This window comes from Lonchura striata, chromosome 4 (genome assembly GCF_050655825.1).
Source record: "Lonchura striata isolate lonStrDom1 chromosome 4, ASM5065582v1, whole genome shotgun sequence".
In the NCBI taxonomy this organism is placed as follows: Eukaryota; Metazoa; Chordata; class Aves; order Passeriformes; family Estrildidae; genus Lonchura; species Lonchura striata.
This window is the reverse complement of record NC_140706.1, coordinates 60,802,353-60,823,867: the sequence shown is the minus strand read 5'-3', so window position 1 is coordinate 60,823,867 and position 21,515 is coordinate 60,802,353. Positions and strand designations below refer to the sequence as shown.

At 38.4% G+C, this 21,515-nt stretch overlaps 1 protein-coding gene across 3 annotated transcripts in view; it reads left to right on the top strand.

Annotated features, from left to right (window-relative positions):
* Window positions 1-21,515, top strand: part of TTC29 (tetratricopeptide repeat domain 29) — a 274,748-nt gene extending 253,233 nt beyond the window's left edge. The window contains exons 11-14 of one of the 3 annotated variants that reach the window (XR_014955209.1): window positions 13,512-13,584; window positions 13,951-14,042; window positions 19,505-19,863; window positions 20,199-21,514. Coding sequence is in view for 1 of the 3 variants with exons in the window: in XM_031504612.3 (XP_031360472.3) it covers window positions 13,512-13,549 (38 nt within the window). In the remaining 2 variants the exon portion in view is untranslated. Of the gene's footprint in view, window positions 1-13,511; window positions 13,585-13,950; window positions 16,017-19,504 lie in introns of those variants that run through there. The other 2 variants (XR_014955208.1, XM_031504612.3) reach the window with 2 other exon arrangements.

Sequence of the window (21,515 nt, the reverse complement as noted above, 5' to 3'; positions counted from 1 at the left end):
AAACTTTTGATTGTGGTCACCTAGTATAATTTTGTTTGCCAGCAGTAGGTTCTGTCACTTTGCTGTTTACTAACATTTAGAGTTGTTGGGTTTTTTAAATGTTTACAGAACAAATTCTGTTTTAGATCCCTGTTGAATTCACTACTGATGTTTCTCCATAAGTCCATCTATTTTTATCTTTATTTTCTGCCTTTTACTAGTTGTTAATCCAGGGAAGATATCTGAAGCATTCTGGGAATCTAATCAACCAGGTAATAGTCATCCAGATCTCTTGTATTCCTCAAAAGAAAATAACATCAGGAGACCTCTACAGAAGTGATCTTGATTTCTTTTCTTCATTATAACATTTTAATTTACTTATCTATCATTGTAGCCTTTATTAGAATTGCAGCTAATTTGCCTGGTATGAAAGTCAGATTTTTACTGGTCTCTCCTCCCATGGCACATTCTTGGTTTTAATTAATGTCTTGTTTAGCACTTCATGTCACTCTTGTACTGAGGCTCATTTAAGCAATACCTTTGTACATGTCCTTTAACCCTCTTGAGCAGATACTGCTTTCTTGCCTGATTGATTTCTCAGCTTGTTCTAATCCTACTCTAACAGCGTTTCAGTTTAAAACTGTTCCTCTCTTTTCTAGAAAATAAAAATGCTGATCTCTGCTGGAGGTCTTCCTTAGTGACCACAATCCCAAGAATACATTTCACCTTTCTGCTGTTATCTTCTGTTCCATGAGTTCTTGTTCAACATTTGTACGTGTGTGTGTGTGTGTGTGTGTGTGTGTTTGTTTTTCTGGGGGAAAAAAAAAAAAACAAGAAATATGTAATTGTTCTTTTCCCCACTATTTCATTCTTAGGAACACAAATAGAAATAGGAGAACAATGCAATCTGTGGATTGCTTTGATTGCTTGATATCAGTGCTCTGTTATTTTTGTGTGGTCACCATAAAATAAATCACTGGGTTAAATTGTACTTCTATGTCCATACCCTGAAAACTTCCAGCTGTTGTATTTTTAAAAATTCTCTCTGATATCTTGGCACCATGAAAGTTCACATTGAGTTCAGTTTAAAGCCAGGCAGTCATCAGCTGTTTCTAGGTGCAGTGAGGGGATTGAGCTGATGTTTGTGTGCTACAGCAAGAGCAGCTTTCTGTGTCAGTGGCAAATGAGCAGGATACAGTGATTGCAAAACAGCTGCATCCTCCTGGGCTATCCAGGGGAATTTCTGACAGGCCTGTCAACCTACAGAGGCCCCGATTCTACTTTTAATTGAGAACTATATATTAGAGACATCTGTACCTTCCTTCTTGCATTTTCAAAGTTCAGGGGAAGCTTCCCCAGTAATCAGTGTCAAAATACAACATCATGTGGTTACTAAACTTCTTGTCACTTACCGATTTTCTCTGTATTGTCTTGTTCATCAGTTTTTTGAAAAAAAAATAATCTGTATTGTTAATTACTATTTCCACTCTTCTTTCCTTCATCATCTTTTCACATTTTTGCAGTCTTCAGGGTTTTCTTTCATCTTTTCCCTGTAATGCTTTCCTGATAGAGACTTCAGTCCTTTTTCTCTCCTCGAAGCACTGATTGAGTGATCAGAGATGAAGTTTGATTTAATAATGAAGTGCTGTTATTTGAATTTAGAGATAACATCCTGATTGAAATGGGAGTGGAAAAAGGGGCTTATTCAAGGATGTTGCTTTAACTTGTCTGAAGAATCAGGCAGATAATGACTGCATTAGATACTGGAAGAACATTCAAGCTTCTTTGGGGAAACAAATGGAGGGAATAGTTCCATTAAAGTGTCCTGGAAAGCTTTGGGTACTTGAGAGAAAGGGAGAGATAGAAATAGTTTGGAATGCATGAATGTGGTGAAAAAGTAGAAAGCACTAGCACACAAAGGAAGGAGTTGTATCTTCTGAAAGTTTTGCCCAAAAAGTAGGGGCAGAGATTTGAAAGAGACAAAAAAAATCAGTTTGTGATCCTTTGTGGTTCATTTTTGCCTGGTCTTTAGTTTGTACAGGAGTCCTGAAAGGTTCTAGGCTTGCTGGCTTGTTTTGGAAATTTCAGAAGATGCAATGTAAGCTCTGTGGTGTCTTGTGTGAGCTTTTCAAAATTAGCTTCAAAGCTGGCATATTACACTTTTTCCAAGTCATATTTTCTCACAAGTGTATGATGTATGCTTGAATTAAGATGTCATGATTTATTTAAATGTCTGCAAAAAAAATTACAAAAAATAAATGTCCTTTTTTCAACAGCTTAACTTTTAACCCTTTGTTTCACAGTGTTCTAAGACTGCTGTTTTTTCTATTTACTTTATGTATTTAGTGAAAACCTATATTTATTTTTAAAAATACAGAAAAGTACGTAAGTATAAATATAAGCTTTGATTGATATTATACCCTCTGTGGTTAATGAAGTGACTTGGGAAGTTTTACAAAGTCAGGATTTAGTCCAGACCTGAACCAGTAATTTGGTTTGTATTAGGGTGTTTGTTTACACTTACTTTTGCTGACTAGGTATGTCCGTAGAACATATTATATAGAAAACCATCAATTAGCAGTCTTACTAAATTTAGTTGTCTATTAACAAATCCAGAACTCTTAAAAATAAATCACTTGCTTCATAATTTAAACTTACCTACTAAAACTACTTTTAAGATGCCAGTAGCTGTTGTCTGTATTGAATTGTAAATAATTTATGTGTGAGATTAAACTTCAGATGAAGTTATAAAAAATATTTTGTTTTGCTAAAGCATTACTTAAAAGCTTATGGGGAGATGTGTTGTTGAGCTATTTCTAACTGTGTCATGTTGTTCCTATAAAATCAGAAAACAAATTTCATACTAAACTTGCTTTTTCACATAATTGTTAATTGTGAAGCTACTTTGCCATTACAAATAATAATTTTAATGTAAATATATAAAGGAAATGTGTATTTGAGATGTCTATACTTTGATATAGGTGAACTTAGTGATCTTTAAATTAACAATGTCCTAGAAGACAGAGTGATTCCGCTTTCTGAATGCCATCATATACCAACTCTTGAAGGAAAAGTACAAATAATGGATGCAAGATTGATATCTTAAGTGTCAGCAAAAAAGTAGAAGTGGTATCGCTTTTTTTGAAGTGGTATTGCTTCTCGCCTCTGCACTCAGGAAGGAGTAAAACCATACAGAACTAAATACTCATCACAATGTTCTGATTAGTTTGCATATGGATAAGGTGCAAAAATTAACAATTGGATTTGGTTTAGAGTTGAAAACTTATTTTATTAGCAGATTAAACAATTATATTAACAAATAACACTACTGGTAAACAAACATGTAGTTTGAAGTTCAAACACAGAAGTAGAACGCACAAAAACTGACTTCTCTCTTCTTTCAAATAAGCAAACTTGCACATAGGTTCAAAATGTTTAATTTAATTACTATTAAAATTGAAGCCAATGACTAGAAAGGGAAGCTAGAGCAAACGTGCACTGCAGCTTACCCTAAAGGAAGAAATATTGGGCCAATGGAAACAACCTATAGAGAATGGGAAATAACAGGCATGTGCTGGCATATTAGGAATGTCTCTTCATAGATGCGCAAGTTTTATTTCACATTGTCCTCACCCTTCTCAATAAGAATGACTGATAGCTTCACTTTGTGATTTCCCAGCTTTTAAGAGTCTATTTTTATTTATTTTTTATGACCAACCTTGCACTTGTTAAATGTAATTTTTGCTTTATGTAACATAGAAAAAAGCACATCTGCAGTATGCTGTCCCATGAATTAACAAGAATGACTGGACATAAGACAAGAAATCCTTTAAAAACATATGTTCACATTAAATATCTGGGCTTGCTCAGTAAAGAAGGTCTTATGGGGTCATTTTTGATGCAGTGCAAGTAAACCATTTCTGCTCTTCTGAAATAGTTTCTTTCAGGTTTATATTGAGCTTGTATAACGATGCATTACATAAATAAGGGCTTAGTTTGTACATTAGTCTTTTACATCTTGGATTCTTACTAAATCCTTGTTTTTACTAACTTGATGCTTAAGAGATATTGATTTCTGCTACGCATGCCTATGGTGTTTATTTTGATATGGCTGGGATTAAAAACTAAATTAACACGCATAATCAGTTTTCTTAGAATTAAAAAGGGTGCTTTGGTACCTTTGGTTACATTCTTCTGAAGAAAAAGGAGAGCAGAAGAGATGTGATAAGAAAGGGATCAATTTATTCAATCACTGGGTATAAAAACATTAGCCCTGGGAAAGGTCCTTCCTCTAAGAGCTTTAGCTGCCCAGTCTCACTTGTGTGGCACAAAATAATTTGCATTTTTAGAGAAAATTCACATCTTCTGTGAGCTCTAGTGAAACATGAATAAATTGCTTTCTTTTCCTCTTTTTCTGATTTTATAAAGCTGAATCCATTAGGGGCTGAGTCAAACTGTAATGAAAGAAAGGCAACAACTGAGATGATGGAAACCCTGGATTAGATTTCTTAGTAGTCCAAGCCCAGCTGTCATGGCCTACGTGTCAAGTTAGTACTCTTTAGGGAGGCCTGGCAGTACATGTGGATTTTTTTTTTTTTTAACTACTGTGTTACAACAGGTCTCTAAAGCAGCTTGGAATTAAACAGAGATGCAGAGATTAAGAATTAAATAGAGCCACAGCAAACATCCCACCAGGGAGAATTGCAGTGGAGTAAGTAAACCTTCCCAGGGCTATTGCCCCACTGCCATGGCTGGCAAGCTCACCTGTGACCTGGAGACTTTGAACCCTCCCAGTGGGGCTGTCTTATTCCAATTTATAGCAATGAATTTTCTCCCCTTGCATTGTGGTTGTGGAAAAGATCCAAAAGAAGCCAGGTCACCCATTGCTGCTCTCCTTCCCTTGCACCTGGAAGTCCATGCCTCCCCTCAGCTCCATCAAGTGTCTGCCACACAGGGGTACCTGCTGGTGACTCTTATCACTGTGGTCAAGAAGTGGAATGGGAGGGTGACGTTTTTTACTTAATAGAGATGCTTCTAATCTCTGCTGTTCCTTGAGCAAAACAGTGTGACTGGTGTGGCATAATTCAAAGTGAATTTAAAATTTCTGAAGTCAAATGTTTTCTAAAAATATCTGTTTTTAAGCAATTTGGCAAAGCTGATATAACCATGCTAACTTCAGTGAACCTGCACTGGCTGCATCAGTTGAGAATTGGGCCCAGACTAGCCAGAGCATTTATTTTTAAATTCTATCTTCTGCTGGCTTTTTCTTAAAAGTCTCTGTAGTTCTATAACTTTCTAAAGTAGCTCACAAGTCTTGTGCTTCTGCTAATAAAACAGAAAATCTATTTCCATTTTTCAGTGTAATCTTTTTTTCATGTGAATGTATTTCTCATCAAAAGAAGCGAGTGTCTGGTGTGAAAGCTGGAGCTCTCTACTTAGCTGTAAAGACAAGTCTTGGTCTTTCAAGTTGTCACACATTGTCTGGGAGAACATGGCCATAAATTCAAAAACTAGGAGGGAGAAACGAAACACCCTGTGTTGCTGTGGCCAGCAAAAGTATTGTTCCCAATGCCTGGTGAAGAGAATTAGGTTTGATTTCGTCTGATTTCTGATTCTATGTTCTCCATCTGTTGGTAAAATCCGCAACAAAAGCTGAGACAAATTCTCCCAAGTGCCCATGGGAGATCTATGTCCTATAGCACACCAGTGTCAGCACATGTTACTGCAAGGACCCTGCTTACACCCAACCTTAATTTCCAGCAGTTATTTTTGTTGGTTATTTTTAAAAGATAAGTTAGGAGCATTTTTCTTCAATCTTAGAGGGGAGACATATTCTCCCCAGACAAGCTCAGTCACAGGAAAATTGATACTTCCACGAGGGAGTCCATACCTTCTTTTTAAGGAACATCATCTTCCAGGCACTTCCCTACATCTGCTCAAGCAGAGAGGATGCACTCATGCCTGGGGTGCCTTAGAAGATGTAAAGTTAACGTCAGGTAAGGAGAAAGAAAATCTCCATGGCATTCCTTTTTTTTCTTGTAGCAGATGCATTGCTAGGATTTCTCTGCTTCACTAGCTTTTGTTTCTGTACCCAGATGATACCTTTGGCTAAGCTCTTGGAAGACAGTTTCCCAGGCAAAAAAAAAAAAACTGCATTACAGAGACCTCAGATGACAAACCACCATTTTTTGCAAACCCCAGTTTGCAAGCCACCAGGCAGAGTCATCACTGGAGATGCTGAAAGTCTCAGCCATGAATAAGTGCTCTTAGAAGTGTATTATAGAAGAGCAGGTAAATTTTTAGAGACCAGAAAACAGCAGAGCCAAACCAAAGCATAAAGAGTGAGAGCTACAGAACAAGAAACTCTCAACAAAATTACACAGCATGCTCATGTCAAAGTACAGAGATAGAGCAGAAAGAATGAAAATCAGAGATATTTTAAGTCAGAAAAGTCTGATACTGTATTTGAACCTCAGTATGGTGATGGCATACAGTTAAGCAAGAGGATGTGTTTAAGTAAGCTGTGTTTCCCAGCTTTCCTCCCCTGGGACACCTTTAAGGAACCTGAATTTCAGAAAAAGGAGTGCTAACCACTCTGTGACAGCCAGGTCCTTTGAAGACACATCAAGCTACATATTCAGAAATAAATATTACACACTGCCGTGAGTAGCTCTTCTGCTCAGTGTTTTGCTCAGTGGGTAGAAGATGGTATTCACAAAAGGCAAGTATGAACTGTCCTGCTATGCTGTCTTATAGGTTTTAATTGTGCCTTTATACCAGGTATTTAACAGACAAAATGCACTATGTCTGAGTAAAGGAAAAAGGATGAGGTTCTATGTGTAGTCATACACAAAAGTTGCACAGTAAATTCAAAATGTAGATCCTCCAGCAGATTATTTAAATTTACAGTACAAGGACTGTAGTGAATTGGTGGAAGACAGCAAGAATTTTTCAGTGTAGTGGCTTTGTTATGAATTGGTGTCAGAATTGTCACTGTGCCTGAAATCTGTGTTTCCACAGCTACTGTACTTTATTTATTTACTGAGCACTCAATATACCTGGCTTCACTTTTTTTAAAGTGATGTAGCCATGATAATTCTGCACACAAATTAGGAACAAATATGCTGCTTCTGTTATGATCAATATGTTGTCAAAAACATCAGCCCACTTCCTGCTTCTTTGAGAGTAGATTTCATTCATAACTCTAAAGATTTGTGTTAAAACTTTGATGCAATGTCATTGAGATAGACACATTTCTGTAGAAGTGTATAGGAATGCCTCTAAAAATACTGGCAGACATTCTTTGAGACAATAAACTGCCCCTTCTGTAGGCAAGGTAAGGCCTTCCTTTCATATGGATTTCTGAGTAGATTTCAGGCTCAGTCTTTAGTGATAGGCAAAGATAGAGGTAATACAAATGTCTCTATACTCCTTGTGTGTTCTCTCCTCACAGCTCCTCAGGGTAGCCAAGAGTGAGTTTGGCTTCTACCACAAGACTAAGCAGACACCCTTTGCTCAGAAGTTTGCTTTATCAGCAGGTCCCCCCAAAACCTGTCATGTCTTTAGGAGACAGCAAGTAGGTTGCAATTGTGATCATTCTGCATCTGGATGGGGGCTGAAAAGAAACCCTTCTCCAGGCCATTTGGGAATTCTACTTTGCACTGTGGAAACTTTGATTAACCAGCTGGGCAGATGCTCACCTGCTTTGTGCTGCTGGAAAACTTTGCCTTAGACTGAGAATATTTCAAGACACTAAATGGCAAAGTCTAGCCAGAGACAAGATGCTGTACTGAAATTTTAGGTTTATAGTTTGGATTTCAGGTAGAATTTGTTGACAGTGAAGGTAAAACTATAAAAAACTGGCAGCAATTTTGTTCAGGTTTCTTAATGTTTGAAGTGACCTTCTTGATGATTGTTTTCCAAAGCTGATTTTTCTGTGTCGCCCATATTTGTGTAGAATTTTTGTGATCTCTAACTTCCAGATACACAAAAGACACGGTGTCATATTTTGGCCTTGAGAAAATCCCTGGTTTTCTATCTACAGTCAACAATTTGGCCTGATAGACCTGTTATTTAAAATTGATAGTCAACAAATGGTTTGTGTAAAAGATGTCACAGATTAATGTATAAAAATGCACAGAACTGAGAAATTTAAGATCAAGAGAGAATATGAGTAAATAAACAATGGAAGTTGTTAGGGAAAAATTCATATTCCTGTTAGGTTTTCTCACCCAAACCAGAAAAACCTTGCACTTTCCTTATAGTGCCATTGTCTGCATAGGCTCTTCAAAAGCTTGTAAAATAAACTCTGCTTCTCATTCATAAACTTGCCCATTTGTGAAGCCTTTATTCAGGGAAACCTACCTGCTCAAGTGCTTGCTGTAGTTCATTAAAAGCTCCCATTTGTACTCATAAAGACTCATTCATTGCCTTGAATAATATATATGGTGTGCTGAAAGAGAACCAACTCTTGCTTTTACAATCTAAATTAAACAACTTTGTCTAATAAAAGAAGCACTGTCTCACTTCCACTAGGCCATAAGCCCTAAGGGTCTTGTATTTGTGTGTTTATTATTTATTTATTTTTGCCAAGTTGTCCTTCAAGGATCTGAAAGCTGAGAGAACCGAGCCACTTAAATAGTTTCTTTCTCTGCCTGCTTAGAAAGACAGAGGCAAGCACGGGCACAACTGTACTGAAGCAAATACTCATCCATAAACTTATTCTAAAATGCAATTGGATGATCTTCTGTCTTTTTCTCGGTCCCATCTTCTAACCTTCCTCATCTTGAGAGTCCATCTCTATTATGTGTGGCTGTTCCAAATGCCCATGATTAATAACTGCTGTGATTCATTAGCCTGTGTTGTTGGCAATGTTTCCCCAATGGGAGCATTTGCTATCTAGGGATAGTCCATGATTGCTCTGCCTCATGAACAGTAAGATGCTTTCAATCTAATGTGCTGTCCCTGTTTTAGCATAAAATAATATTAAGGCATCCACATAATGGAACCGTCTGAAGATCCATTTTATTAAGCACTGGAAGAAAATGTGTGTGTGTTTGCATGTGCAAGGGAAGCATAATCAGCAAACCTATTTCCCCAGAAACGTTGTTTCCATGAGGGTTTCATGTAAAGACACAGTTCTTTTTAGGTGTAGTTCCTTGGCTGTAAGTATGAAAAAATACTCCATAGCCAATATCTTACCTGGTGCAATTAACTTACTCAAATTATACACAGCCTATTCGAAGAACGAAAAATGGGAAACAGAGGTAGGTTTATTGTACTTATTCCATTTTGTGGGTATTTCTTTTAAATGCAATCTACCTTCAAGTACAGAGCTGTACTGCTCTTAAAAGATTGCTGCTTCAAGTTGCTCCACATACCTTAACATAGCATGGACCCTTTTTACATTATACGATCAACTTTTTGACAGTGCAGGGCCAGCACAGCTAATGGAATAATAGCCTGCAGGGTCCAGCTAAATGATATACGAATATAATCAACCTTTATGATGACTATTCAAAAGTAATCCCTTTAGCTTTCAACTGCAACATATATTTCAACCAGGCAAAGCCATATGAAGAAAATCTCTGCAGACTCCACTGATACAATATGGCCTTCATATCCCCACAGTGTGTTTGCTGCTCACAGTGAGTTTTAAATTTAAGGTAATGGCTACTGTATATTCATGTGAGCATAGAACAATACCTTTGATTTGTTGGAGAAATGTTACATTAGCTACCAAGGGCCCTATTCAGTAAACTTTGACACAACCCTTATATATGGTTTACTGCTTATTCTAAATGGAATATGCCTGATAGAAATGGTTTGCATGCCCAAATTGTACAAATTCATTAATCTTTATATTAATAAAACCTCTAAGTACAACTGCCTCCATTCCAAGTGATCCAAGTCAGGAAACATGGTTAAACAGGTATGTCCAACATGCTTCTAAAAGGCATTGCATCACTTTTCAGTTATCAAGACAGAACTTGTAGGAAGATTGTCTTCAAGTATGGGATTAGCATGTTGTTGGCAGTCATATTAGTTTCTACTCTATCTCTATTCCTACACCATTACATCATTCTTCAGATTACATAACTCAAAGCAGTTGCGTGATCTTTAAAAATTCAGGTTAATTTAAAAATAACATAATGGGCTCTATCTCATCAGCTGCATATCACCAACATGGTAATACATTCAAAGTAGTCTTGCTTTCTCTCCCTTTTGTGACAAAAAAATGCAGTATTGGCTGATGGTGGATCTGAATACATGGAAGTAATTCTGTTAAAGGAAAAAAAGTGTAACGAAAATGCCACGTTGCTTTATATTACTACTTCAGTATGTACACTATAGTCAGTCTCATCAGCAGGAGTTACAAATAGGGCCTTGTTTGTGTACGGGCACTTGAATCCATGTGAGAACATAACAGCATGTTACCTGTTACCATATCTCGTTTGAGATGATGTGTTGGAGGATTCTGCTTAAGCAGGTGAGCTGTAGTGGAGGAGTAGGAGAGCCTGTGGGCTTTCCCTCTATTTGTTTGCCATGGCACTCCTTGAGCCCACAGGAAACTGCTGCATCCTCAGCATCCTGCAGCAGGGGGTTCCAGTGATGAGGTGGCAGTGCACAATGAAGCTTTTGCTTTGTATCCAAGCCCACCACCTCCCACTTGCAGTAGACCCTACCTCATTTTTTTATTTTGAAAACACAGTGAAAAATGGTTTCTGGGTCACCTCATGCTTGCTGCGCTCACTTTTACTTTTGTCATCTTTTCAAAAAAAATTTTTTTTTTTTTCAAATTAGTTTCAGCTGAAACTATATACCTGAAACAATAATCCTCTTATGACTTCATCACCTCATGGAGCTTTCAGTAGAATTCTTCTTTAATAAAGTCCAACAGTCTTTGAATAATGCAAATTTTGGATTTGAATGGATTCCCATTACATGGGCATGCAGTCTCAGGTGTTGCCTGTTTCATTTTCTTTATAATCTTTTGAGAGAATGGTGCCTAAAATTCCTATCCTCTCTGGAGTTAGTTGTAGCTTCAGTCTTTGTGGGTGTGGCCTTCTTTCTTTTGTATGGCTTTTCACTAATCATATAATGTAAAGGAGTTGCAGCCCTGCATTGTTTTCTCCCAAAAACATCATGAAATAATGAGATTTTTAGAAGTGTAGCATTCTGTAGATAGACACACAGAATCAGAAAGAACAGAAATGCCAATTCTAGCTGCACTGAAAATCCGACCAGACAATTTTAATTCTATTTTATCAACAGCAGTGGTAATCTGTCAGGGACATCCTATTATGATTAATTATATTTACATTCTAATAATACATATTAATGTTATCTCCACAATTCGCACAATAAGATGGAAGGAGAATGCTTGATGGTGTGATCTGTGGTGGTATATATGTATTATCATTATGAATATGAGATGCTTTTATTGTTTCCAAATAGCATAGGCCAAACAAATGCCAAGAAAACATTTATGGCTCAGTATTCCATCAGTTATCCTTGATATGCTTAATATGTGCTGGGAGGGCAGAGCTGTTAATCAGCCAATAATAGCTTGGTGCCCAAATGTGAAGGCAAAAGGCTGAAAGGTGCACAAGAAAAGCAATTTCTGCTGTAACTCCCCATCTGTCATGTGCACATCGCCACTCTCTCTTGCACGTGTCAGTGTCTGTAGCTGTCAGAGACACACTTTTCTGTGTGTTTGTCTGGAAACACAGATGTTGGTATACCCAGCCACATTTTGGGCTTGAGTCACCCACTTTGCGCCACTTTTCCACCAAAGTGCATCCACTGGAGAGAGCAGTAACACTGCACTGGTGTGAAGCTGGGGTGGGAGAGTGCAGTTCTGAGCCCTGTGAGCACTTCTGGACTGCCTGGGGCTCTGGGCTGCTTGCCACTGGCTGAGTTTCTAAACCAAACTGAGCTGTGCACGTTTTATTAGATTTGTTTCGTATAAGACTTGGTCTGCTAGGAAAGGAATTCCGATTCATTTACTTTAGGCCTGGTTTCAGAATGTGTCACCTGGAATAACTATATTGTTAAATACATTGTAAACCACTAACACACACACTGCCCTCATACAAAATGAGATTCCATATGGGAATGCTAATTCTCAGATATTCTTAACAGATTTACTTCTGTTCTTAATTGCATACAACTATGGATAAAGTCCTTGTTAGCAACTATACTTAATAAAAGCTTATGAATTGACAAAACATAAATTTTATTGAGTCATGAGTGGTCCAGTAGTTTTAATCTGTTCCAGGCATTGCACCAGCAAAGACACTGCCTCGAACATTATTTTTAACCCCCACCAGAACTGGATGATTTATTTTGGCCATGAGTTAAATTATGATGCCAAACAAACACTGTTGGTATAACTGTGACTGAAAGCTAAAGTTCAGTTTTAGGCATCACAATGCAAAGAGGTAGTGACAAACTGAGGAGGATACAGTTAAGAAAACATGAATTCATTTCAAATATTGAAGAGACTGTGTTTGCTTAGCCTCCAAAAGAGAAAATTAGAGAAAGGAAAATAGTCTTTCAAGCTATAAGGAGTTATTCTGAAAGAGGGCTGTTCCATTGCTCTTTGTATGTGCAATAAGGAGTTATTCTGAAAGAGGGCTGTTCCATTGCTCTTTGTATGTGCAAAAGGTAGAACAAGAGAAAAATCAGTTTAATTTGCAATAAATATTTATCTTAAGTATTAGGGAAGTATTGGAGCAATAAGGCTGTGAAGCACTGAAACAGAGATTATGGATATTGTGAAACAGCCTTCATCAGAAGCCTTGGAGAATAGATGTCAAGGATGGACTAGATATATATGTGCACTTTCTTCATTTGAGAAGATGAAGCAGATCAGTGGTTCCCAAAATAAGGAACAATGCCCCAAGGATGTTGTAGGTGGAATGAGGCAGAGGGAGGTGTGGTGCTGTAGAGTCCCTGGAAACGGAGCAGAAAGTGCAGCCAGGAGGTGGGAGTTTGGTGTGGAAATTGAGTGAGGAAGGAATGAGACACCGTCACTGGAGCAAATGAACTCTGTGGCTGTCAAGAACTGCAGAGTCAAGCTATGGCCTCCCAGCCACCTGTTCCCTGATTACATTCCATGAGGAAGACCCCACTGAGCGGTCACAGCCTCCTCTTGCTTCCTGCACTGCTCAATTCCTCCACTGCATGGTGTTCTCCTACCTCCCATCTTTCAGTGCTGTCTTGGCCATCATCTTCTACCAAATGTATCTCCCTTGTTGGTTCCTCAGCTGGTCCCATCCAGACCTGTCCTGTTGGAGAACTGCTGCACAGGAGTGCAAGAAATGAGACCAGAAACCCCTGTCAGTGCTGTGTTCTTAGGATTATATCTTATGTGACTCACCTCTGTATCTTTCAGATTTCCTTTTCTTGTGACTTATTTCTGTAGGTCATATTTTTCAATTGAACCATTTAGGCCTTATAACCATTAAAATTGTTGTAAGTCAAAAACATTCATGCACTTTTTTTTTTTTTTTTTTTTTTAATAACAGAACCTGGTAAAGAAACAAGTGCCTCAAAGCCTCTGTGAGCCTCTGTCCGAGACACCAGTTCAAGATCTTCCTGGTACAGTGTTTGCTCTTAATCTGCAGACTTTATGCCAATCTGCTGATTTTTACAAAATGTCATTGTCTGATTTTGACAGGCAATTACACATCATCTCTGTATTACTATGTCTAAATAATTATATTTTTCCTGCTCATAAATGAATGAATTCACACTTCCCTCCATTTTTTTACACATATTCCCAGTTTTAGAATGTAATTGCCTTTGATCGTCTAATTACTTTTAATTTACAGAAATAAGCCTTTGAAACAGAAACAAATCTGATTAATTAGATGCCAATCCCAAATATAAAACATGTAGATATCAATGTATATACATAAACTTCTGACATTTTTGTATTTTTCTATGTGCTGTTTTTTATTCTAGAGGATGCCTGTTTATTGACAGAGAAGCTGATGTATAATGAGTACAGGAAAATCCTTGAAGAGTGGTGCAGCAAAGTAGGAATTTCAGCAAAGGTTTTGTCATTAAAATTCTATTGTCAAAAAAACCATCTGTAATTTAAATAATTTTTTAAAAAATACAAGAGTAGTAGAATAGAAACTTTTTACTTTGTGCCCCCATTTACTAATGTCTTCCAAAGTGTCAGGATCCTCCTGTTAAGATATTAAACATGAATGGGAATACAAGCCTTGTATGTCCAGGCTCCAAATGTGTCTGGAGAGTTTTCTGTAAATCCCAGATTGTGGTCCCTTTCAGAAAAACTTATTCATGGAGCTACCAGTGATTTTAGCATGTGTGTATTGACTGGGGCTCAGCTGCAGCTGAAACAGAATAGATCCAGCCTGGGTGGCAAACTATGGTGCAATTTTGATCCAGTCTGTATCACAGGTTGGACTCAAAACACAACCAGGTTTGTTTAAAATCCATCTGGATCCAATCCAGTGCCATGTGCTGTGGGATAACCCTGCCAGGAGGTGGGACCAGATGTGGTCCCTCCCAACCTGACCCATTCTGTGACTCTGCACTTCACACCATCAGGTAAACTAAAATTCTGCTTAGGTTCTTTCTGGTCAATAATCTGAAGCACTGATTCTGGAGTCTGTGTAAAAATTGTGTCCCATTTTGAGCTGATGAAACTCCTGACAGTGGGTTCCCTACATGACCCACTGACATCTATAGTCTTCACAGTCCTCAGAGGACTCAAGAGTCCTCAGAGCCTGCTGCTATCGGTGTTGGCATTAGGAAGAGTTAGAGGACAGAAGATGGAAATTATCACTTTGCAAAATACACATAAAAACAGAATTTTTAACCTTTGAATTTTATTTAGAAAAGTTGGTGATTCATAATTTCACATATTAAAAAAACCCTTCTTTTAAACTAAACAAAGAAAGCTTTATCACTCCCAACAGCCAACCATTCCTTTCTCTTAATGGAGGTTTCCAGTCTCAGAGTTTGTAGCGAGGTCCATTAGACCTATAATCAAGTTTTATGATGGTGTTTGAGCAAGCATTAGCTTTTGCCATAGTAATAACTCAATTGACAGTTTTCTTCAGGATTGTAATCTGAGTATGTGGTTGACATGTGACAATAGGGTTTCTCCCTGTTAAAGAATAGTAAAAATATATCATTAACCAGCTCTTATTAGACTATTTTTGATCCAAAATGCTGTATACATGCAATTTAAATACAAATAGCTAAATAATTTTATTATTTTGTTTCTAGGTCTTTATTGTCTGAACACCATGCTTATTATAACAATGTTAATTTAGAAGGCTTTTGCAAGGCTGAAAAGTTGTATAGAAATATTCCCACATGCAGTCGTGCACACACATAGGCAACAAATCTCTTTGCTCAGTCTTAAAATGAGGTAAACATTTTATGGAAACCAGAAAGATAAACAGGACTACGAATTAAATATAAATATCTGTATTGTTTACCCCTTAAGTTTCCCCCTTATATTTTAATAGTATTGATTTGAAATAAAAAAAAACATTCTAAAACCAGCACAATTTTTCAAATAATATCTTAAAATCCTGTTAATCTACAAGCTCTTCTAATCTTTGTAAGTATAGCATGACTGCTAATATTAGATATGTGGAATTTCTTTTATCAAAATATTGTCCAAAGAAATTACCTAATTGAATTTGGCCTTCACAGTAAGAATATAAGTATATAAAATAACGTAAATTGTGACAATATTCTAGAAAATACACCAATTTATCAAGGGCAAGTTTCTAAATTCTTAATGGCCTTTAATCCCATGTACATTTCTGCAGGAACTGAACATTCTGGTTTTGTGTCTCAAAAGTTGTTGTGTAGTTATGTTAAATAGCATCTGTGATTTTCACTGTTTTTTGCCAATCTGTACATGATAACTCTGATATGCTTGTGAAAAATGGTAATGAATTAATCCCCTAGAGCATTAACTCTCCCATACTTTTTGATACTTCATCATGCAGCTTTTAATAAAAATAAGGAGAAATTTATCATCCTATAGCAATGTAAGTATGAGTTCTGTTTTTGAAAGTCAGGAAGCTTTAGGAGCAAATTGTGTTTATTGTACTAAATATACCTGTCTCCCATCCCAGGAACAATTTGTCCAATGAGTAACTCTCAGTCTGGCAGAATGCAGGTGTTGTTCAGCCCCTTGCAGACCTTTTCAGTGGGAAAACAAAGGCTCTTCCCCCTTCAAATTAATGGGGCCAAGAGGTTAGGCAGGACGTTGTTCCCAACATCATTGTTTGGACAGGATCCTGGAATAAAGCTCTCAGCTGCTGGGAGCAGTCAGAGTTGCACAGGTCACAGCAGCCTGGTGAACACCTCACACACCCCAGCTGAAAGCACAGTGCTCACTGCACTTGGCTGAAGTATCCACCCAGTGCTGCTGCAGAAGAAAAGTCACCACTCTGAATTAGCAGTGCTCTACAGCATCACTTCCCTTTGCTGATCTCTCATCAGACACAGTCTTGCTCGTAAGATCTGTGGAGATCAGAGCTCACATTGGAATAATGTTTTTTGTCTCCTTCCATGAAAGGTGTTTTAATTCCTATAAGAAACTCCTCTTATGGAACACAGTTATTCTCCACCTTCACTCCTTTATCCTTCCTCCAAGTTTTCCCAGAAAGCACCTGATTCCCTGACCCTTAATTTGCAATCAGGGAGGAGGACTCATGAGACAGTATGGATTGCAGTTTACAACTTTTCCTGTGCTCTCAGAAATCACAGGCAGAGTTGACTTTAGTTAGGAAAGCAAGCAGATCAATTTAGCCTGTAATGCCAGTCCATTTCAAACCAGAGACTTGTCAAACATATTATAGCAGATATCTGAATAGCTCTGAAATGTTATGTCTCTAAAATCTACATTTTGTGGGTACCTAGGATATGCTAGTCTGGCAATTAAGGTTGCTTTTTGGGTAGGGCTTTAATAGGTTTCACTGTGGATGTATCCAATGGTACTGACTAACACTTTGTAGCAGAGAGGAAGGTTTTACCTCAGAAAGAATTGTGTTTATAATTTTGAAAACCATGTTTTCTGATCATTAATAGGGTGTATCTTGTTAATTATGATGATGTATAAGGTATTTCACCTGTGATGCCATTTAGAAAATTAATGTTTGAGTCATAGAAAGGTCATTGCCATTCTGGAAGGAATCCATTCATCTCTAAATAGGCCATCCGAATATAGACTAAGAAATACCCTATATATAATTACCTGGAAATAGATGGAATAAATAAGATTGATGATAGGTATTACTAAAGCCACATGTTAGTTTCCTGTTAGGAAAAAGTAGATTGCAACTAAAAGAAGCAATAATATACATGTAAAAAATGAAGAAATATGTTAAAATCTTGAGTATTTCTGCAAGGTTCAGCTATTACTTATGAGGTGAGAATTCAGCCCTCAGAAGTGGTGTGCATCAAGGATTTTGTCCTGAGATTCAGGCAGGTATTTCTGAAGACAGCTCTTACAAAGAAGATAATGAAGACTTTTTTCTTTTTTTTTTTTTTTTTTTTAACAAACCTGTGTCTTTTTTGACATCATAACTTTGTAATACCTTCATAATTTGCCACACAGATGCTTACAAGTAGATGAAATGTGTGTGCTGTCTTTGAAGATAAACATGTTAATGTGTTAGAGGGCTCCAAGAGTGAGCCCTCTTTTGACTCCACAGGCCTGGAGTCCCTGGGAGCTGGGGGGGACAAGTCTCAAGTAGTCCCAGCAACTTGGTCTCAAATAGTCTGCAACTTGGTCTCCTGCAGCATGAGAGACACGGGACAGAAAACCTGTTCACAGTAGATTTTCTGTAGCCATGGATGAGCCAGAGGCTGGGAACTTGAGCATCCTAAGAGGAGTGTCTGGGAGTGGCAGTAGCTCCTGACTCCGACTCAGCTCTAAACCCAGCTAGGATTGAGATCTCCTACGGACCAGATGGACAGATGAGAGGTAGCCCTTGTCTCTGGGAGGCAGCTTTTGTGACTGGCACATCCAGCCCCTCCTTTGGGACATACTTATCCATACACAGAGGTAAATCAGCTTTGAAAGGCTGCTGCCTCCTGCACTGAGCTGTTCTATCCTGGCAACATTGCTCCTGGTCTTCCTGGACTCTCAGGATGGGACTCTCGTTGTCCCATCTGGTCACAAGTTCACAGTTTACAATTGTAGTGACTTAAATCTGGACTTAACCATAGCAATGCCTTTAAAAACATCTTCAAAGAGCCCTCCGTGAAGCCCAGTGGTCACTGCTGTTCTTTGCAGTTTGCTTTCGTAAGGGCTGTCTGCCTCCGAGCTCCTCAGTGCCACTTGGCTGAGGAAATTAGACACTCTCTTTCCACACAAGTACCAGGAGAAAAATATTCCTTGGCACTGATAGCTGCTTGCAGTACAGATAATAAACCAAAATTTATTTAGGATAAAGGAAGTTCAGGATTACCTGCTTTCCCCCTCCTGGTTGCTTCTCTCTCACAGCAACCCCTTTAATCTCAGAGGAGCCCTGTGATATTAGAGTACTTTGATTAATTAGGCCTTTGCTTTTACTTTACCTCTACAAACCTCTGTTCTTGGAGGACAACATCACTGACACATTTAGGCTCTGCACTGCTTTTGGCAGAAACAAGAAACCTGCTTGAAACTGCATTTCTACACACACATACCAGGCCACCTTGGAGCAGGTGATGTTTAATCAGTATCCCTAGGTGGGGTCACTCATATAAGTCATATTCTAGGGTTTTTATCTCCTTCTTCCTGACTAGAAAATTCAGGATAGTAGAACCTGCCTAGAAAATAACTTTATGAAACTATCTATGCCACAAAACTTCTTAGTCTATACAGAGTAAATAAAAAAACCAAGCTGTAAAGGTGAGGAATGTAAAAGATTAAAAAAACTAAACTAATATATTTGCAAGAAGTATGCTTGCCTTAGTCACCCTCTCTGTTTCTCCTGGATCCCACATCCCACTGTAGGGAGCTGGGGCGTTTCCATCAGTGAGGCAATGTGCTTTCCCTTGAAAGCTGCTGGGTTTAATCTCACCATCAGATGCTGTGATTCATCTCTGCAGTCCCTGTTGTACATTTCTTAATATCAGACAAGAGTGAAATATCTTCAGGACTGTGAGACTGAAGTTAACTATTTTTTCAAAGGAAAAAGGTGCTGGAAATATATAGTGGTCTTCATCAGCTGAAAGAGTCTGTGGAACCAAACCTAGACTCATGAGCCTGTTGTAGTGTTGACTACGTGAGCCAGGAAGAGGCTACTGCACCTCTAAAATGGAGTGAGTTTGGTTCAGTCTAATCTCAGATGTAGGTCAGAGCTGTGCTCAAGGAAGACAAGAGGAGGCTCTTCTACTTTTTCCTCTGATTTCCAAGCCTTTGAAGACCATTCCAGGTGTCTGCTAAAGCTCCTTCCTGTGACAACTCTGCTGTAACAGAAGGATAAGTCAGCTCTTGACTTCTGAAGCAAAGGTTTCAATGTCTTCACAGGTATTGCAAGCTGAAGTAAAAGCCTGCATGTGATAGCCCCAAATTATGGGTCACCATACCTTTCCTGATCACTGTACTGGGGCCTTTTGAATTTCTACCTGGAAATCATCTTCAACACCATTGAAGGGCAAGTGTTCCTAACCACACTATGAGCTGAAAAAGTTTGTTTCATAGTTTGATGTGGTTCTGCCATCATAGCTGTTTTTTTGCCTCCCTACATGATGATCCCTCATCTGGGGTAAGTACTGTACATGTTTTGTCTGGTTTGCCGTGGCCAGTCCTTGGTTAGGAGCTTGATCCTCTTTTTTCACCATTTTCCACATACAGGATTGCATCATTAAAAATAAATCTTTTTCCAGGTAGGTTGATAATCATAGCAGAACTAAGTCAGAATCTCACCCCCCACCTAAAAGGCCCTGGGTTGACACACAAATTACAGTAAATCTGATCTTTTTGACCCTACTGTATCCTTTCCCCATTTACTCTTTCTTCCCTACTTTTCCTTAGACCCATTGTTTTATTTCTTCACCTTCATTCAAAGTCTCCCCTCTGTCTCCACAATTCCAATGCTTCACAGCCTTCCTTCATTTTATCCTTGCTGCTGAATGAAGACATACAGATGAGGGGTAAAAATGAGGAGCTCTTTCAAATTAAGCTTTTTTGTAAACATCTTACTGTAAAAATTCCATTACAGCCTCAAGAGAAACAAAGGTTCTTAAGCCTGGATTGTCACTGATCTCTGGACACCAACCTGCTGCTAAATGCCTTTCAAACTCTGTCATTCCACAACTTGATTGGACCTCCCACAACTTCCCCTTCAGACCTGTCTGTGGACTGGGCAGGCCTGTGTATTGGAACAACCCAAACTGTTTTTACCCAGGATCATCCACAACTGCTTCCCCATTAATTCCCTCTGTCTGGAAGCACCCTAATGTCTCCTTTATAAGGCTTAGAATTATTTATGGCAATTTACAGGTGTGCTGTTTAAAGATGGAACTGTAAATCACCTCAGATGTTGTTCCATGATGAAATGCCTCTACATTGTTTAACAAATTGTCCCAACATGACTGAACGACACACGATGGAAAAACTTGCCACAGAAATGTAATATTGAAATGAACACATAAATACTGTGTATTAAGTTAAAATTTGTAATTGCAGTTTTTATTCTTTCGGCAGTTTTGTACTCCAGGAGGATTTTCAGCTTCAGAAAAGTGGGGTACTTCTAACCAGGGGGTGTCAGCAGGGCAATACAATGACTTATATATGTGACACTGTCACACAGCTGGCTTTGCAGAGGTGTTTGGCAGAAAAATACCAGGTTGTACGTGTGCATCTTAGTTACATCTCACTGCCTAGGGTGTAAGGTAGCAAGCAATGTTGTTTTACAGTATCAGAGTGATTCTGCCTCGGTAGAAAGAAGACTGAGGTATGATGAAATGCCAGCCAAAAATGCCTACAGGTACCTCAAAATAAAGAACTACACATGTTCTGAGATGTTGGTTTATCGTATTTGCCCGTAATCTGAGCACACTGCTTTCCCAGATCAAGGCAAGGCAGGCAATTTTGAAGTGAGAGGAAAGGTGGAGTAACATCTTCTTCCTAGAAAGCCTGGACTGAAAATGAACCACATTCAGTGTTATATTTCTCCTGTAATTGCAGGTGTTTTTTCTCCTTCAGATGTAAGGTACTATTACATGAGAAAAGCTTCTGATTTTTCTCTATTCAATCAGGGATAGTTCAAATATTGTCATGCCTAAAATGTACACATGGTTTAGACCTCACTGAGATCTGACACAAAACCCAAGGAAGCAGCCCATCCATCTGGTGATTTCCTCGGGGCAAGAAGACTTGGCTCACAAACACCCATAGGGTCAAAGAAGGGAAGTGATCTGGAGGGGTGAAGGGAGAGTTGGTGTCAGCACTGCCCAGGGGTTCAGTTTGGAGGTGTATGAGTCAAAGTCTTTTCCAAATATGAGAAACGAACAGTCCCAGCAATTTTTCTGTTGCT